Source organism: Ambystoma mexicanum, chromosome 3p, assembly GCF_040938575.1.
Source record: "Ambystoma mexicanum isolate Mex_15411 chromosome 3p, UKY_AmexF1_1, whole genome shotgun sequence".
NCBI lineage: Eukaryota > Metazoa > Chordata > Amphibia > Caudata > Ambystomatidae > Ambystoma > Ambystoma mexicanum.
The window spans coordinates 184,849,917-184,869,126 of NC_090925.1; the positions used below are offsets into that span (position 1 = coordinate 184,849,917).

General features: G+C 46.1%; 1 protein-coding gene across 1 annotated transcript in view; it reads right to left on the minus strand.

The window, feature by feature from the left end:
• Nucleotides 1-19,210, minus strand: part of LOC138580223 (solute carrier family 2, facilitated glucose transporter member 1-like) — a 307,891-nt gene that overhangs the window by 121,894 nt on the left and 166,787 nt on the right. Inside the window, exons 4-5 of the mRNA XM_069650586.1 lie at nucleotides 17,128-17,288; nucleotides 9,349-9,589 (exon numbers count right to left, since the gene is read on the minus strand). Coding sequence (XP_069506687.1) covers nucleotides 9,349-9,589; nucleotides 17,128-17,288 — 402 coding nt within the window. The remainder of the gene's footprint in view (nucleotides 1-9,348; nucleotides 9,590-17,127; nucleotides 17,289-19,210) is intronic.

The window sequence follows — 19,210 nt, forward strand, 5'->3', positions numbered from 1 at the left end:
AGGATTGTGTCGTCTTGATTTACCAACGGAATCGACCAATCGGCAGCACTGCCGCTGAGATAAGATAGCACAAAAGCCACCTTGGTTTGGTCATTAGGGAAGGCCTCAGGTCTGCATATGAAATGTAAACGACATTGATTCATGAAAACGGCGTATTTCTTGGGATCCCCAGTAAAACGCTCAGGGGGGGCCAGAGGCATATTTCCTGGCAGGTTAATTTGCACCGGGTTGGTTGAAACCATCGGAGTGGAATTCATCCCGGCGCCGGTTAAAGGCGTTTGTCCTGCCTGACTCTGCAAAAGCTGTTTAGCCAAATCATCAGTTTGTTCTTTAGATAAGATTAGTTCCCTTCTAAGGGCGTTAGTTTCCTGGCGGGCGGCATGCACTTCTCCCCGTAATTCCCCCAATAATTGGGCCAGTTGGTCTGTCTCGGAAGTCTCCATGGCGCCTGGGTGGGAAATTATGGGTAGGCTTCGCGTTCTGTAACGCTCACCTGGCTCCCACAGAGGCGCGGGCGTGGCTGGGACTGCTGTGACCTCTTCTGCAGAGATGCGTAAGACCCGGAAGATGGACTGGACTGGATTCCCCAACCTGGCTTTTCTGGCTCGGAGGAATATCCCACTGTGTGTGAAAAGGAAGGGTTAATAGTCTGCGGGTGATGTTCTGACCTCTCACTTCTCTTCTCTCCCTCCGTGAAACCCTTTTGGGATTCCCTGCGAAGACTCACCTTAGGGACCAAAATGACAAGCTCTCCACCCTGCTTCTGATGCAGGGGCGCGTTGTGATTCCAGTTACTTCACTGCATTGATGAATTTAAACTAGTTTGTCCATTCCCATCGTACCGCAAATGTTTATGGCAAGTTTGGGTTTATATTCACTCATCTGTTCTTTTCTTTCGCAGGTGCTGGAGAAGATTCCGGGCTGCAGGCAATTTGGATGAAGCCAAATTCTGGTAAGAATTCCGATGAGGGATTCCTTTGCAGTTTTAAGTATCTCCTTTAATGTCCAATGTCTTTTTCCCCATAGGGGCCGGGGTACGGCAATGCCGGAGGTAAGGCGCCGACCCGAAAAGAGCTGCTGTGCCTCTCTTGCAAATGGGTAAGTCTTGAGTGAGCGTATTGCTAATGTTCTCACATGCTCTCACTAATACAATGTCTGTTTCTTTTCCCCTTAGGGGCCAGGGTGCTGAGATGCCGAAGGTATGGCACAAACCCGAAGGCGGAGAGGGAATTGAACCACAGGTAAGTTCTACTTAGATTCGTGTTTCCCTTCTCACCTCTCTTTCTCCTTCCTTCCAATAGGTGCTGGATGGCGGTGGAAGCTCCGGATGGACGTCGCAGGACTCGAAAACGCCACATGCAGGTGAGTGAAATGCAGCGTGCTGCGCGCGAGGCGATGCGCGCTTAAAATGTTTGCCTTCTTTGCAGGATCGTCGGCGTGCAGAATCCGGAGTGCAGATGTATCAGGTAAGGTTCTTGTTTTCACCTGTTCTCTTCCCTTTTCTTCTTTAGGTGTTTCCAGGATGCTGGCAGGTGTGATGGAGGACCAAGGCAGGAGTAGGCACGGTGAGAGTCCAGCTGCTAAGTGCAGAACAACGCGAAGCGTGGTCTGCTGCTTGGGTGTGGCTTAAATAGCCTTTCAAGTAGTTCCAGGTATGTATTCTTCCCCCAGAAATATGTATTCCTCCACCGGTCACACCCTCGAGATCAAGTAGTTCCTAGAAAAATAGTTCCTTCCAGTCTTGGAAGTTGCAGCATGGTCTGCACAGGTAAGTTTACACCAAGCACTACTCCCAACCTACTTCTGTATGAGCCTGGCACCGATGGCGCCAGGACTGATGTCCCCTATGAGCCTGACGCCAACGGCGCCAGGACTGAGTCCAAAGGGCCCCCATCTGGGGCTGCTGGGACTTCCCTTGAATGCATGGTGTCTGTCTCTGAGGGTGCCGGGCCTGGTTTGGCTCCTTGGAGGCAGGCATCATGACACACACCTGGTTCACTATACTGCCAGACTTAACTGTAGACCTTCTTATCACAAAACACAGTTCCCAAGTATCAGGAGGAGTCTCTTACACTTTTATTTCTCCAACTCTCACATGTAGCATCATGTCTGGTTCACTATCCTGCCAGACTTGAATGTAGATCTAAGAATTCTAGAAAAAGTATCTTCTTTGACATTGGGTTCTCAACCCCTTGTTTTATCTTCTTGCACCACTCTTTCTCTCTTATGTGCATCCCAGACCCCTCATGGCTGTCTCAGGGTCTCCTTGACTTGTTCTGTAGCTTGCTTCTCTTTTGTGTGGGTCCCAGACCCCTTTGTATAATCTCAGGATCTCCCCGACTTACTCTGGGCCCCAGTCCACTGAGTATGTGCTTCTTCAGACTTGGGTGGGTGCTTGACCTCTGTGTGTTGCTTTGCGGGGCTTGCCCGTCTTTGTATGCATCCCAGACACCTGGTGTGATGTTCTGGCGGGGCTTCCCCGACTTCATATGGATCCAAGACCCTGCTGTGCTGCCTTTTCAGGCCCTTTGCCCCTGCTTAGCTCAATGTCCAATTGAACAGACCTGGTGTACTCTGCTGTTAGGTACTGTTCCACATAGGATATTTCTTAAAGTGTGCTCCAGTTCTTACATTTCTTTTGCTATCTCTTTCTGCCTATCTGGTTATTGGCATGTGTCTCTTTAATCTATTTGGGCCCCTCTGCATCTCACCAGCCAGCCCAACCCTTTCCCTACCTTCAGGAAATGTTGTTGCGGTCTATATCCCGGGAGCAGATGAGCAGTTGGCTTCCCTTCCCCACGTTTTCAGCGCAGGGGGAGGTGGCAGTTCCAGCTTCACACACACTCTGGCTTCTCTGGCATGAGGATACAGTTCAAAGCACAGCTATCAGGGCCTTCTGCCAAAGCCTCTTTCCCAATAACAGTTTCCTACTGCTGAGATCCTGTCGTAACAAACAAGCACCAACGTTTCTTTCATATCAGGATTTTCACATGCACATGTTCTGACTTCGAGTGTTCATCATGGGTCTCCCTGCTTCAGGCTCGGACCCCTTTTTACCACAATATTCACATTTGGTCTCCCTCATTCAGGATCGGACCATGGATCTACCTCATTCGGACTCAGATCCCTTATCACAATGTTCACAATTGGTCTCCCTCGTTCGGGCTCAGAACATGTAATCTTACTTTCCACATTTTCCTCTTGATATAAAAAATCGTAGACTTTCGAAAGTGTGATGGGTTTTGCGTACACCATTGCAGGACCACTTCGATTCACTTCACACAATGTTCTTGCCAATCTACTATTTTTGTTTCTGCCACTTCTTGGCTGGATAACTTGCAGACACCTTCGATTGAGAAACCTTGTGGTGCTGGACCACTCTGTCACTGGTATTGTGTCGTTCTGCTTGAATATTCAAGCATTCATCAGCAATTAAGTCTACCTTGTTTCTTTCATCACACATGTTTCAATCTTCGTTCTTGCGCTCTTAATTCAATGTTGTCACTTGCAACCTTGACTTCCACACAGGCAGCTCGTGCATTGGCATCCCCAACTTACCTGCTCTGTTGATCTCTCTTCACTGCGTTGTTCTTGGAGCCAAGGACGATACCACAGTGGCTGCTGTTCCTCCCAATCTCGGTTAACTGGGCAGGAGGGCCCTGGGTATCTCCAACAAAAAATACAGGATTCTTCAGTCTGGTTTCCTGGCCTCACGCTTTCTAATCTGAAGGGTTCTGGAAAGTAACGGCTTCTCGCTGAAAAGGTCAAAGGTATTTCCCTCCTTTCGTACCCTTCTTGGTTTGCCATCTTCCTTCCTTTGTTCACCTGCCGTCGGGGAAAGTACTTTTCCTTTGTGTGCTTTGCCTTGCTCAGAGTGTGATCTGCCTTTTATCCATGGGGGGGGGGTTTAATGGAAGTCAGGTGTGAGTGATTACCAGTATTTGCCTGACCTTGCCTGACCATAGTAATGAGACATGTCAGGTATAATGCCCGGGCGTGAGTCTGTTTTCTCTCAGAGCGGGCTGTCTGTGTGAAAGTGTTTGTGTAGGGAAAGGGGGTGGTAGAGTTTCTAAATATCCTATCTGCTAAGATGGGGTAAAGGTGTTACAGGGAGGGGGATACTGCATCTCACCATCAGGTGTCCCACTCCCCGAAGACCCCTCACTCAGTTGATCCTCCCGCACTGGTCCACCCGCAGGGTCTGGATCCAAAGGCGATTGCTGTGCCCGGTATGGAGACACTGGGTATGTGGTCCCTAAAAGCAAGACCCGTTTGAGTTGTACATGGTATTTGGCACCTTGTTCGTGCCCAGCCACCCAGCCCCATTGAGTGCACATGGCCCAAGTCAGAATTTCCTTTGATAAGGGAGGAGGGTGGATCTGGACGTCACAAGCAGAATAGGCCCGGCACTGTGTCAAAGGATACATAGCTATGTTGATTGCTGAGACAGGGTCTTCAAAGCGGAAAATGGAGACATCAGGTGTGGGTTGACCATGTGGCCAATTGTCAATAGGTGCAAGAAAACATTGAGTTGTACATTCATTTACCCCAATAATATCCAGCAAATTGTGTGTCTAAACCTATCATAGGCGTGGGAGCTTTTTCTGTTTTTGATGTACATTCACATTCTGCTGGCCCCAAACCCAAAGCAAATGAAAAGGCATTGAAAAAATGATAACAATGCAATGATAAGGGAGAAGTGTTGTGCTAGATTATGATAAAGTATGATTAACATTGCAAACGTACTCAGGGCAGTCAGACTAACCTTTGTTCTTGCTGGTATAGCATACTGCTTTTATTAGTAGACTTGGTGACTAGGACAAACACTTTCATTCACTCGTCATCATATTACTTCATTTCTTTTATTTCCTATGACTGTTCAGTGTGATGATTGTTAACATTTAATGAAAGAATTTTGTATTCCTAAATAGACTCAAATGAAATATATAGTACTTGAAACAAAGAAGTAGCATGCAAAGAAATAATAAAAAGAAGAAATGCAATCCCCCTTATAATGCAAGTATTGAGTATTTGGTATTTTGACTTTAGGGTTTGTGACTTGTATGTTGTTTCGGAACATATGAGAAAAATTTGAAATTTTCTAGGAAAACTAATAACTTGAAGTTAAATACACTAAATTGAAATAGAAATTAAACGGTGTCAAATTATGAAAGGCATATCTTTTTTATTGAAATTTAAATATTTTTATAAAAACTGCATTTTTGAAGGTACATACAAACTCCAAATTATACATATCTGGTAGTGGTACTGTCATTAGAAATCCTGTATATTATCCGGACGCACTGGGAAATTGACGGATAGCTTGAACGACACAGGCAGGTATGACACGTCAAACACAGAATCCCAGTCTGCCATGAATCCATCAAGTAAACGCTCAATAGGCCTCAAGCTTGTACCATCTGTGTAAAAGATAGAGAAATAGTTTTGTTGAATGAATCGAAAATTGCATTTATCTATTTTGGATCTACGTGCTCCGACCGCGCCACGGCCGGAAAGTTTGCATGAGAAAGGTCCGAACCACCAAAAGTTTGCACCTTTCTCATGCGAACACACGTACATACCCACGACACAACCTCCACCCACACCCTCAACACAACCCCAACATAAACAAACCCCACTTACCTTTTTCTTCACGCTGAGTCCTTGCGGCGCCGGTTGCCTTTCACTTCCGTGATCGGGAACCAGTGCCACAGGGTCCTTTTTCTTTTTTTTTCTTTTACAGGGGCTGCAGGGGACACCCCCGCAGCCCCTGTTTTTTTTTTTTTTTTACGGGTGTGCTGCGGGGGTGTCCCCCGCAACACCCCGCTCACTATAACACACAGTATAGTGAGCGGGGTGTTGCGGGGGACACCCCTGCAGCCCCTCCAGTCTTTTTTCTTTTTACTTACTTGCAATGCTACCACCAAAGGTTCGAACTTTTGGCGTTCAAACCGTTGGTGGTAGCATTTTTAGAACTTTTTGTTCATGAGACTATCTATTTGTACAATAACATATTTTTTGGCCTATCTTGGAAAAAATATGGCATTGGTAGGAATTTGTTAGTAAAGTAGTCACAGTCCAATATTATTGAAGTTAAGATATTATGATAATGTATACCCACTTTTGAAAAGAAGATAGGAAGATCATTTGGTCATAGCTTGTAATTGACTAAAATTATATTGTTGACTCTCAAAATAGAAAATGGAATCATTTAGCATGAACAAAGAACAGTACATTTATCAATATATCAAAATATATATTGTGAAGCCATGATATAACGATGGGCTAGGAGAACAACATAAAAACTATGGTGCAAGGTTGGCACAGATAAAACAGATCGACACAGTACTTACTCATTGCTAGGAGCATGAGGGCTAACAGTTGCTATACGTTTGTGCCTCTGTACCATCAGCATTCTCAACACGGATCTTGTAAGACAGGCTGCCGGAAGTCTTGCAGCTGGAATACGCATAGTGCTGGAGGTTCTTGTTCGGCTATGTAGGACAAGCAGCCAGAGTTTTCACAGCAACAACTATTCTCCACCAAAGTTGGCATTACCTCACATCAATGGCACATACACCAAGTGGAAAGGTCTCCCAATGCGATGATGATCAGGATCCTGTGAGAGATTGTTACGACTTTCACTCGATTCACCATCTTTTCTGAGACTTTGTCTCTCATGCATTCCGCTTTGGTATACTCAAGTTTGTAAAGGTATGGTTGAATAGATGCCATAATTTTTGCGGATTGAAGAAGTGGAAAATCAACTGTGTAGGAAAAAAAAGTATTTAGTAAATTTGATAAAATAATGCGTGGAGGTATCACTTTAATATGACATGTGTAAGAACATTATTAAGAGAAGAAACAGACATGTTATAAAAACCCATAGTTAAAGACAACATGAATAGGCCCAAAGTTGGAAAGTTCTCATTGGAACATGAAAAAAAACAACTGATGTAAATATACAATTTAAATCAGGTTCAGCAAAGGCATTTGTCAATTATGTAATAATTATTGAAAATGAAAGAGCTTGTAGAGAAAGGTCATTAGCGCTAGTGTAAGTACCTTTTTCGGTTCTATTAGTCATAGTTGTTAGGTAGCTGAACAGAGCAAAAAGCAGTCATGGAGACTCTGAATGAAATAGACAGACATGAAGGCAGCAGTAACTCCAATGTTGTCTGATCAGAAAGGGTTTGTTGGTATTTATAGAGCAAAGAGGTGTCTTGAAATTTCCACTGATTGCGCACAGGGAATGCTTGAATGAGATGTGCACTGGCCTGGTGATGAGGGGCATAAGCTTAAAGTTAGCATCTGCTGATTTCAGCTTGTGGGGCATGTGTTATGATTTACTGCCACCGGGCGATTGATGAACGGATAATATTGTCACAAGACGGCGGTTTCCGACCTGTACAGTTCGCATGTCTAAATGACAGAAAATCGAAGGTAAGATGAATTGGAAAAGTAATTGTGATCAATCGATATATGCTCAAAAATACACGCCCGATCCAATTCCTGAGAGAACATCTCCTTTAAGTGCATCCACATGGCTCGCGTCAAAAGATGATGAGGGGAGGAGGCCAAGGAGCAGCTTTCCATTTGGTTGGCCCTGTTAACGCCAGTAGCGGGTTCAACAAAATGAAAGGGTATTCTTTTAGTGTTCGATCACTGGTGGGAATCGGGGAAAGGTGCTCAGTTGGGATTTGGGTAAAGTGGGTACTGATATGCATTCAGCTGGCATATAGCCATCTTCAAGGGCAAGCAACACAGAATCCATAAACTGAATGTGAGTATTAGCCATCCCTGCTAGAAACACACTCATTTACCATTTTACGGTTCTACAGTTTAATTAGAAACACACTAATTTTCTCTAAGCCCATGGCCTAGAAGATGTATTCATGACACATTTATTTGATGGCCTATACACGTTAAAGGAATGGTTCGCCCAAAAAATGTTATTGGCCAAAAAGATGGGCAATAATAAAAAAAGAATACTGGCACTTTTTTTTTTAAGTCCCTATGTAAAATTTTGAGCAAATGAAGCTCAAAATGTACAAAAGGAAGCACATGGGGGCATCCATTTTGTAAAATGGATGCCTGCCTGTGCTTGCTTTTGCGGCACTAATGAAGGAAAAGCCAGCCAGCTGTAGTAAACAAAAGCTGCCACTGGGTGGCTTTTTCTTCATTGGTTTGAATGAAGGAGCCGGAGGAGCCTGAGAAACTTAGAAAGAAAAACTGCAGCGTTTTCGAAACACAACCGCGTTGTGTTTCTGCCTGCAGCTGCTTTCCCATTTGGGGCTCTCAAACACTGCGGCATGGAAAGACAACCGCGTTGTTGTGTTTCTGCCTGCCTTGGCTTTCACTTTGTGTCTCCGGTGCTCCGGGAGCACCGGAAACCCAAATTGATAGCCACGGCAGGCAGAAAAACAACGCGGTTGTGTTTCAATAACGCTGCTGTTTTTCTTTCTAAGTTTCTCAGGCTCCTCCAGCTCGGAGGAACCTAAGAAACTTAGAAAGAAAAACCACAGCGTTTTCAAACACAATAACGTTGTATTTATGTTTGCGGTAGCTTCAAAAGCTACCTCAAACATAAATACAACGTTTTTAAAGCTGCGATTTTATTTCTAAGTTTTCCGGGCTCCTCCAGCCCGGAAAACTTAGAAAAAAAAACGCAGATAGTGCTTTTTTTTTTAAATAGCACTTACCGAGATGCAGCTGCAGCTTTTCTGCCTGTAGTCTCCGTCCTGCGAGTCCCGGCACCAATGATTTAAAAGCCACCCAGTGGTAGCTTTTTTTTACTACAGCTGGCTGGATTTTCCTTCATTAGTACCGCAAAAGCAAAAGCAAGCACAGGCGGGCATCCATTTCACAAAATGGATGCCCCCATGTGCTTCCCTTTGAGCTTCATTTGCTCAAAATTTTACATAGGGACTTTAAAAAAAAAAGTGCCAGTATATTTTTTTTTATTATTGCCCATCTTTTTGGCTAATAAAATGTTTTGGGCGAACCATTCCTTTGATAGAGAAGCAATTATTCACCATGCCATACACCTAGATGCTTCTTTGGGGGCACGCTCATGCGCTAGCCTATACATTTTAACAGCACACTCATTCACCATGTCACTGACCTATCCACTTCAATGGAATCCAATATATTCTTCACATGACTTCTCTGGATAATTCAGTGGCCTATCACTCATGCTCCACCCCATTGATCTTATATACTACAATGGAGTACCACAGGTAGCCTGCCTCAGCAGCTTAACAATTTTAAATTTGAACAAAAGTCACCCAGAGATAAGTTCAACAGATCAGATCCGAGTCCACATAAGAGAGGAAGAGGCTTGCTTACCTGTCCAATGAAAATCCCAATGGTGTAGGCCAGCTGGTTCATGGTGGAGAAGGCCCCGCGCAGGTGTGTGGGTGCGATCTCCTGGATGTATAGTGGCACCAGCGTCATGCTGAGACCGCAGTAGAGGCCCATCACAAAACGTCCAATGATCAGCATCTCTGGGGAGGTGGCAAGCTTAGAGATGCCCATGCAGACAATGGCAAACAGGGCGATTGAGTTGGCAATGAGGATTGAGCCACGCCTAAAGGGAAAGGACCAACAAGAGTTTTTAATGGGAGGGGAGTGGTGTCATTTACATATATATCTAGCTGTAAGCGTTCTTGTGTTCTGTTTGGGCTTATGTTTAATTTGGTGACACTTGGTTGTTTTGCTGGAAAATGTTAAACATCGCTAAGTACCTGTATGCTTCTATAATGAAAACGAATGTCAGTTTGTTTTGTGCAAGTTATGAGATCCTGTGCTGCACAGTGGCGGAGGAAGCTTTGGGTGCCGGGGGGACGGGGTGGATAATAGGGCACCAACGTGAGGCAGGGGGATGCTCTGGGCATCAGGGGGAGCCAGAGTGGACAGCCACCCCCCTGCCTACTCTGTCTCTGCCACTGGTGCTCCACTGGGGCCTCCTGCTTTTCACCTTTAAATGGATACATTTTCCATGGTAACAGCCAGGCAGGCTAGAGGTTCCCAGGCCAGAAGAGTATGAGAACAGATGAGTGGTGACTTGACCGCCAGGATACTACCCAAAGAGATGGACTCTACCCAATGAGATAGAGGAAATAAGATCGGAGGAGAAAGGGGCGGCTGTGTTGTGTTCTAAAAGAGAGACTGTAGTCGGAAGGAGGCGCTGACAGGGAGGTATGAGGAGGATAGAAAGTGATGGGGAGTAAGAGGAAAGGGGGTTTGGGGGAGAAGAAGAATAAAGAGAAGGTTGTACCTGTACCACGTCTCCTGTGTCTCTGTTCCTTCCTTGGATCTTCTCATGAGAAGCCACAATAGTGTGGCGACAACGAGCCAGTATGTGCATCCAGCACGCCGTGCTCTTCCTACTGTGTCAGCATCCATCTCTGAGAGATGGAGTGGAGTTCCTCGTCTGATGGGGCCCATTTGCACAACGCGCCCACGAGGTGAGTGGCGCACCACAACACTGGCATCCACCCAGCCCAGCGTTCAGAACTTCGCGACAGTACACCAGCGTCCATCACCGGGACCCATTCAGCCCAACATCTGGGTCTCCGGCCAATCCGGCCTATGGACATGCAGTGGCCTCCTGCGGAGACTCTTCACCCAACATCCAGACCTCAACCCAATCCGGTCCAGACACAAGCTGAAACCTCCTGGGGCGATTGCTTCAGGCGACGTGGCTGACTGGCAAACAGCCAATCTCCCTGCAGTGCACGCCTGGGTGAGTGAAACCCTTCAAACACAGGGATGTTCATCACCACATCCCAGTCATTTAAAAAAAATATGAATACATACAACATTTGGATGCACATCACCGCGTTGCAGTGATTTTGGGAAAATAAATAAATATGGGGAGAGTGACGTGAAGCTCTGGCGTAATAACCTTACAAAGAACAGCAAACACAATGCAGACTGAACAGGTGGTACAGATCCTTCCACCCAACACGAATAGGGCATCCTTTTGGCGAAAACCCCTACCTTTTGAATTGGCATCCCAGGCAGACCAAGGCTAGATTTTGTCAGAGTGGTTGGAAAACTTTGAAGATTTTATTAAGGCCGTTGGCGACAGAGATGCGGCTGATATGGTAGACATATTCACCAACCTAGTAGGGAGAGAAGTGCTACAAGATGCAAACAAACAACAGTATGCTACATTAATCGCAGCACTCAACCAAAGATGTGTAGCCCAACGAAACAGAGACTATGAGCATTTTACGTTCAACCAGGGCAGCCAGAGGGCACAAAAGACAATGGACGAGTACGTTCTCCATCTACAAAAACAAGTGGGACACTGCCAATTCGACAATTTCTAAGAAGAGGAAGCAATTGGACTACACATCATTGTGGGGTGCACCCCATCCGCAAACCAGAAACAACTCCTGAAGAAACCACTTCCATTGATCGAAATACTTGACCTTGCGAGGGTGTACAATTGCATGGATTCTCAAGCAGTCATGGAAGCTCCAACGACGTCTGCTGCGGTGGTGCAATGAGGTTGCAACCATACATGGGTTGCCAAAACACAAGAAATAATGCACAACCACGCCCTACAGCTCCATCACGTCCGATGGAGTTGATATCCTGATGTCCGACATCCAGCACAAGACCCTCAATAGACAAGCGGCCACAACTCTGCTACAGGTGTGGATTGCCATTTCCCCACAAAAAACCTGCGCCCGGCATTGATGCAGCAATGTAGCAAATGTGGCCAACTAGGACACTTCCAAGCAGTCTGCAGAGATCGATACCCGTTTTCCGCACAAAGGCCCTATGACACAGGGCAACACAGACGTATGATACAACACTGAAGAAGCTTTGAAAGAAGCCTTGAACAGATGAACAGCTGTGCATCCAGGAGCAATACAACAATTGTCTGTTCAATGTGGAACAAAGATTATCAACATCAACCGCCTGCATTTTCCAGTGCAGTGCACAGGAACCCCTCCCTTGCGTGGACCAATTCTCACACATTTTGTCTCACTGGGACATCACACTTCCTGTTGTGTTTCAAGTCCTTTGAACTTTGGCATTGAGTCGCTGTCTGCTCTGTTTCAAAACAGCCAAGAGACAGGGCCTTATCGAGTTAACGTGCCAAATGGGCGTGCAGAGCCTGCCCGTGATGTGCAGAGAATCAATGTCTAAAGTGAACACCAAGGCTCTATTTCCGACACTGGGGATGGGATTAGGGGCATTCAAATGTCCTCCGTTCATCCTAAACATTGACGAGAGCGTCCGGCCAGTACCGCTGCATCCAGACGAGTTGGTTTCCACTTACAGCACATGGTCTCAGAAGAACGAACACACCTGCTGGTGGGTGATATTATTGGGAGAGCAGCGGGACCCACCCCTGGGTCTCACCAGTGGGTTTAGTCCCCAAAGAAGGACCCAACACTGCCATATAACGGGAATGCTATTCCAACATTAAGGACATGGTGGTACTCCTGGTTGAGGTCCAGCTTGGTTCAGCCGGATTACCACCTCCACCCCCACCGGTCCTCAAGGTTGATCACCACTTTTGCAACACATGAGGGCCTACACAGATACAAAAGACCCAATTGTGGAATCTCATTTGCAGCAGAAATCTGTCAAGACACCATCAAGCAAATACTGCTCCCGTTTGGCCAATCTTTAACTACAGTGAAGACATCCTGGTGTTTAGTCATACCCAAGCAGAACATGCTGGTAAAAGAGTGTCAGGCACTTATGGATGTTGGGTTTACTCTAACTCTCAAGAAATGTGAAGTGAACAAGCTTGATCTAAACATTTTCAGCCATATCCTTTCCAAGATGGGCATGATCTCTGACCCTGTGAAGGTACATACCATCAAGCAACTCCCACCTCCTGCAGCCCTGGTTGACCTCTGCTCTTTTCTGGATATGGCAGAGTACTGTGCGAGATACAATGAGGACTGTGCTACAACTACGGAACCCCTGAGACCACCGCTCATGGTGGACATCACATTACTATGGACACGTCCTTGTCAGCTAGCATTTGAGACCATCAAGGTTTCTCTAGCAACTGCACATCATTTGGCATGCTTTGACCTCAAAAACCACACTGAGGTCACCATGTACACTAGCCGGGTGGGGATTGGCACCATTTTAGCTCAATAAACGTTAGACACGGCACATTAGAAGTGCATAGTTGAGTGTGCAGCAAGGTACTGTCCAAGACAGAAGTCACTTACTCGCAGCCGGAGAAAGAAAGCCTTGCGGCTGTGTGAGCATGCAAGCACATCCACCATTTCCTTATTAGAAAGCCTTTCATGCTTGTCATGGACCATCAGGCACCGCTCTCGTTGTTCGGTAACCACCGCACACGCATGCCTCCTCGCATAGAACGGTAGAGAATGAGGCTACAGGAATATGACTATCCCATCATACATCGGCCAGGTAAGGACTGCAACCTGATCAACTACATCTCAAGGAACCCAGGGGCTGGCCTGACGTTAGCAGATGGCATGGTCGGGGTGGTGTACATCAGTTACCTAGCAGAACAGGCTCTTCCACAAATTGTACCAATAAAGGACATTTTGACGGCATCCAGGAACGACCCTACCATACAGGCCGCAATCACATTAACAAAAGACAACCATTGGAGGGGATATGATCAACACATTGAGGGGCTTCTGGGAATTCATTGAGATGATCTAGAAAGGTTGGCAATTGTGCATATGGAATTGACTGTCTCAGCTGACTCGCTAGTCATGAGAGGGATGTGACTAGTCATCCAAGCGGCACTACGGAAGGCAGTCATAGAAGTGGCACATGCGGGTGATCAAGGGGTGGTGAATACTAAACAGCTTTTATGTCATCATGTCTGGTTCCCTGGCCTCGCCGAAATGGTGCAATCAGTGGTTGAACATTGCAAAGCGTGCCAGATGAAAGCTAGAGCAAAGACACCTGTGCCAATGGTAGTGAGAAATCTCCCAGACACAGTGTGGCACACAGTAGCAGTTGATTTTTATTGGCCAGCTTCAGGGGGGTGGGGTCGTATGTCCTTGTGTTCATAGATGAATATTTTGGGTTCCTCATTATCACGATTACATCATCAACAACTTTCACATGCAGGTCAATGGCAGGTCAATGGCGCAAGCAATGGACAAAGTGTTCAGTAAGTGGAGCATCCCAAAGGGCGTCAAGTCAGATAATGGTCCGCCATTTCAAATTCATGACTTTGCGGGACTAGTGGCAGAGATGGGGTTTCGACTCCAGAAAATGACACCATTGTGGCCCCAGGCAAATAGCATGGCCGGGAGGTTTATGGGGACAATCAAGAGGGTGGCCCAACTAGGGGAAGTTGACAACGTACTCTTACAGGAGGCACTGTGTAAGGTGCTGAGACAGTACAGAACAATGCCGCATTAATCAACAGGAGTCACCCACCGCTGAACTCATGATGGCCAGGCCTCTCAAGACAAGGATGTCGAGCTGTATCTTACCTACAAGAATCAGCAAAAAGGAGATCAGAGAGAGAGACAAACAAAAGAAGACTGCTAAAGCTTACACGGATCAACAGAGGGGAGTGTCACCAAAAGACTTTGAAGTGGGAGAGGAGGTACTTGTGCAGCAATGACAAATGAGGAAAACCAATCCCGGGTACATGTCTGACATGGCGAGGGTCATGGCACAACAGGGGTCCATGTTGGCTCTCAATGACAATCAGGTCACGAGAAACGTGTTTCATTTTTGCCTTTTCCAAAGAACAATTGAAGAAGAGTCGGTGTGTAAAAGAGGACAGCAATCGCGAGACGATGTAGAGGAAAGAGGCAACCATGAAGAAGGGGTACCAAGCCCTTGTACTGATCCACAACCACCCCAGGTATGATCGGGGAGAGTGATCTGACGGCCTCGCCGATGGGTGGAAGAGATATTGAACTGGGTACATAAGAGTGGAGAAGGTGTGTCCTAAAAGGGAGTAGTAGTCGGAAGGAGTGGCTGACAGGGAGGAGGGAGGAAGACAGGAAGTGGTGGGGAGGAAGAGGAAATGGAGGTCTTGGGGAGTAGAAGAACAAAGAGAAAGTTATATCTATACCACATCACCTGTGTCTCTATTCCTTCCGGGGCTCTCCCCAAGGGGAAGCCACAACAGGCTGGTCTGTGCTGTGTGCATTGCAGGGAGATCTATTTCTCCTCGGTTCTATGTTTCATATGCCCATAATCAGGGACGTCACTGATTATATCATTTGTGATTTCATCCTTAATGGCGTATGTCCGGTGATGAGCCTTACATGGCACAGGACTTTAGGTTGTGCTTTCAACCTTACTACAACTGAAATTTGTCTGGAGGATTTTTAAGATTTTTGTGCTGGTTTAGGAGTAGCCCTTTGATATGCTGTAAACTTTAATGGCATAGTAAACTAGAGCAAAACAAGATGGCTCAGTGAGTTAAATCCTCGCCTCATAAATCTGTGTTCTTTCTACAAGACACAAGTTCAAGTCAAATTCAGGCACTGTTGACTCAACCTTTCATCATTAGGCGGTTGATAAATTGAGTACCATGAAACAGAGGATAACGCTAGCACCTATTATTATAACACTTAAACATGCAAGGAAGTGGTCTAGTTTCCTGGAAGAGGTCTATTTTTTATTATTCAACAATTAGAGCTCTTCCAGGAAACTATACACAGAAGGTCCTGATTCACTAGGGAAATGAAAAGTTCAGGGAACATAAGGGAACATGTGTCATAAATGCCAGAACATAAAAGGGGACAGTGACACACTTCTTGTGTTCCTGCTCGAAGCACCAGCCTTTTCAGTAGAGGATGACATTGAGCAAAAAATAGCCTGACTGTAATGCAAGGAACAGGTTTTAGACCAACCCTGGTAGAATGTTTGTGCACATTCCCAAGGAGGAAGATGTAGATTTTGCTTCTTTGGAAAATTGTCAAATTGAAGATACAAATAAATGCACATTGAGGAGCGGAGGGTGCAGTCACAGAGACGGACAGACAAAAAGAGAGGCAGGTAGACGTGTAGCCTAAGAGACAGAGAGACAGAAGTAGACATGGAGTGAGAGAGCAAGAGAGATACAGAGAGATGGAGAAGCAAATATAATATCAAAGGTAGAAAGATCGACAGATAGAGATAGAGACAGATAGATAGACAGGCAGACAGACAGACAGACAGACAGACAGACAGACAGATAGATAGACAGATAGATAGATAGATAGATAGATAGATAGATAGATAGATAGATAGATAGATAGATAGATAGATAGATAGATAGATAGATAGATAAATGCCCAGATGATAAGATACTTTCCCACCAGCAGACTCATGCTTCTCAGGCTGGTGAACCCCAGTGAAAGAGCCAAGGCACTTGCACAGCAACATGGATCCTTATTCTGATCCGTCTACACACAGGTAAGGGATTGGGGAGTGACTGCATTGATACAGGAACATCTATGAAGTTTTTGACAGAGAATCTCTGCCATGCATGCACAGCATAGATCAGCAGTGGTGGACGCCATGGGAAAGATGGCAGCTGCCATTTCCCGTTGATTTCTGTGGACTGCGCATGAATATTTATGCTCAGGAAAAGAAGTCAAAGCCTCAGAAACTCAACCGCTCTATTATTCCCCAAATGGTACGAGATCCCTGCGTAGTAATGGTTTGGAGTTCCCACGTGCAGTTTTTGACCCCCATGACAGGAGCAGATGTGGAAGATGATAATGCCTTTTCCCAGCCCTTTATCTTGAATCTGCCGCTTCCAGGATAAGGGCTTAGGTGCAACGGCCTTCAGGATATCATCCAATCTCCTACTCTTGTTGGCTTCCAGGTGCCACTGTTGCACCAGCATAGGTGCCCTCTGGTAAGGAGCCCAGCCAAGGCATATTCTGACAATCTACTGAATGCCACCATTGAATCATTGACTTCTCTGTTCTACCAAAAGTAATATTATAAGCATTGTGAAAAGTCAGTTCCAACCCTCCTGCTCCCAGCAGCGGATAACAAACCCATGCATGGTGCTAAGGACCACCAGCCATCAAGCCCTGGAGAAACCTGCCATCTGAATTATCAAGGGCAGCTTTCAAACCAATCACCACTATGAAACGTGCTTCCCAGGTCCCACAACATCAGGGGGAAATCTGCACTCACCTTCCTTGGTTATCTGCAAGCAGTCCAACGCAGAGGGCAGATACTGTGGCCCCCAGGGACAGTATACTTACTGTAAGGGACCAGAGCATGGTGAGGGTGTGATGGGACATGTGCCTCTCATGGCGCTGCCACCACGTATCATTGTAGAACTCCTCTATGATCTGCATGGGAAGAAAAAGAAACCTCAAATGAAATGAGTATTACTCTGCCAAGTCCTGGATGATGGGTGAGACAGAGTGTAAGAGAGGGGGGGGGAGATAGAGACAGCAAGAAGCAAAGAGAGGGAGAGAAAGGGAGGAAGAGAGAGAGGGAAAGGGAGAGAGAAATAAAGACAGGGTAATAGGGAGAGAGCGAAAAAGAGAGAGAGAGAAAGACAAAACAAGCTATTTACATATTAAAATCTTCCCTTACAGAAATCTCACAGTGTATCCTGTCCTTAACTATGACTTTAAACAAGTAAACACAAGGGAACATGCGCGTTAAACAAAAATATACTAAAATATTGCATTTTAGAAACCTCCCAAACAGAGGGGACAAGGGGAAAAGTGTAGTGTAGGAGTGAAAACAACTAGACAATGGCCGGGGCATAAAGGTAAGACAAAAAAACAAAAGGGTAGATTTGCAAAGTGAGCCCTAAGGCTTGGCAGTCCCAGTATTAATAGACTGGAGGTTAACAAACAGTATAAATTGTAGGTGTGTGTAGCCCCCGTGATTTTTATCTGGCCTGGGGTCGCCCAGTATTAAAAATACTCTGGGCTAGAACTGGAACACACTGTCACCACCCCACCATCCCAGACAAGCTGTTCTGGTGAGGCGCTGGGCAAACTGCAAATAAAATGGTTAATACAAGAGATGGGCTACCACCCTGAGTCCTTGGATGACTAATGGACTCAGACACCAGAGGGAACTTTTATAGCGATCCCAACGGGGACCTCTCTTTATTAAACAGCTTCAGATCTTAAAACTTTACCCTAGGATTCCCCTGCCGTGAACTCCATGCCAGCGGGTTTCAGCTATGATAGCTCACCCTTCCTTGGAGGGGTCTCAGAGACCCTTAGGGTGGGTCTGCTGCAACCGCTCCCCTTCCTAAACTTAGGTGCCACCCACCTGGAATGTGAGGCTAGAGGATGACCTCCGTGGGTGATCCCATCCTGCCAAGTAGCCCCAGGCAGGCCGCCAACCTATCCCGCTTCATCACGCCATAGTACCTCCACTCTACCCCTACTTAAACCCATGGCAATCTTTACAACCTATTCCTACTTAACTGTTACCCTACTTAACATACCCCGAATACCCCAGCCCTCTAGTTCCCCCTAGTTATCATTTACCCAGTGCAACATTAATTAAATAAATATATACACATAACCACTCATACATATATACATAGACTCACAAAATATATGCAACATAAAACTCTATGGCCCTCATTACGACCCTGGCGGAAATCGAAAAACGATGGCGGAAATGCAATACCGCCATCGAATAGCGCTCGGTGCGATTATGACCCGTCACCGTAAAGTACGATGCCATTAGCGACACCGTAGTGAACGCCAACGCTAACTGCACCAAGTACGCGCACGCGCGCCATGCGAAACCGTAATTACCACCATGGCGCAACGGTACGCGAATTCTGACCCTAGCGGACATTTACCTAACGCCATCAAGCATGGCGGAAAGTACCATTCCGCCATGGTGAGAAGTACGGCATCGCGAACCAACCGTAAATGGCCCTACTGAGTGCCTGTACACCACTCCCTGGCCACATTGCACAACTCCTCGTAGGTGCAATGAAGTCACACAATGCAACCAGTGAAATGTACAAGTCACCCATGCATGCCAACGAACAAATGAATGTAGGGGCTCCAAGTGCCTTGTGAGTGGCCATCCATATTTGCCATGTCACCATTGCCGTACTGATGCAGCACAGGCATGTGAAGGTTCAAGTACAGCAACATGAACTGAAATATGAGACAAAACAACAACAGGCCCCCCATCGCTTGACACCAGTGTAAGGCAACATTCAAAGCAGTATCCTGAGTGAGACTGCACCAGCCCTGTACTCCTGCCAGTAAACAAACCAAAA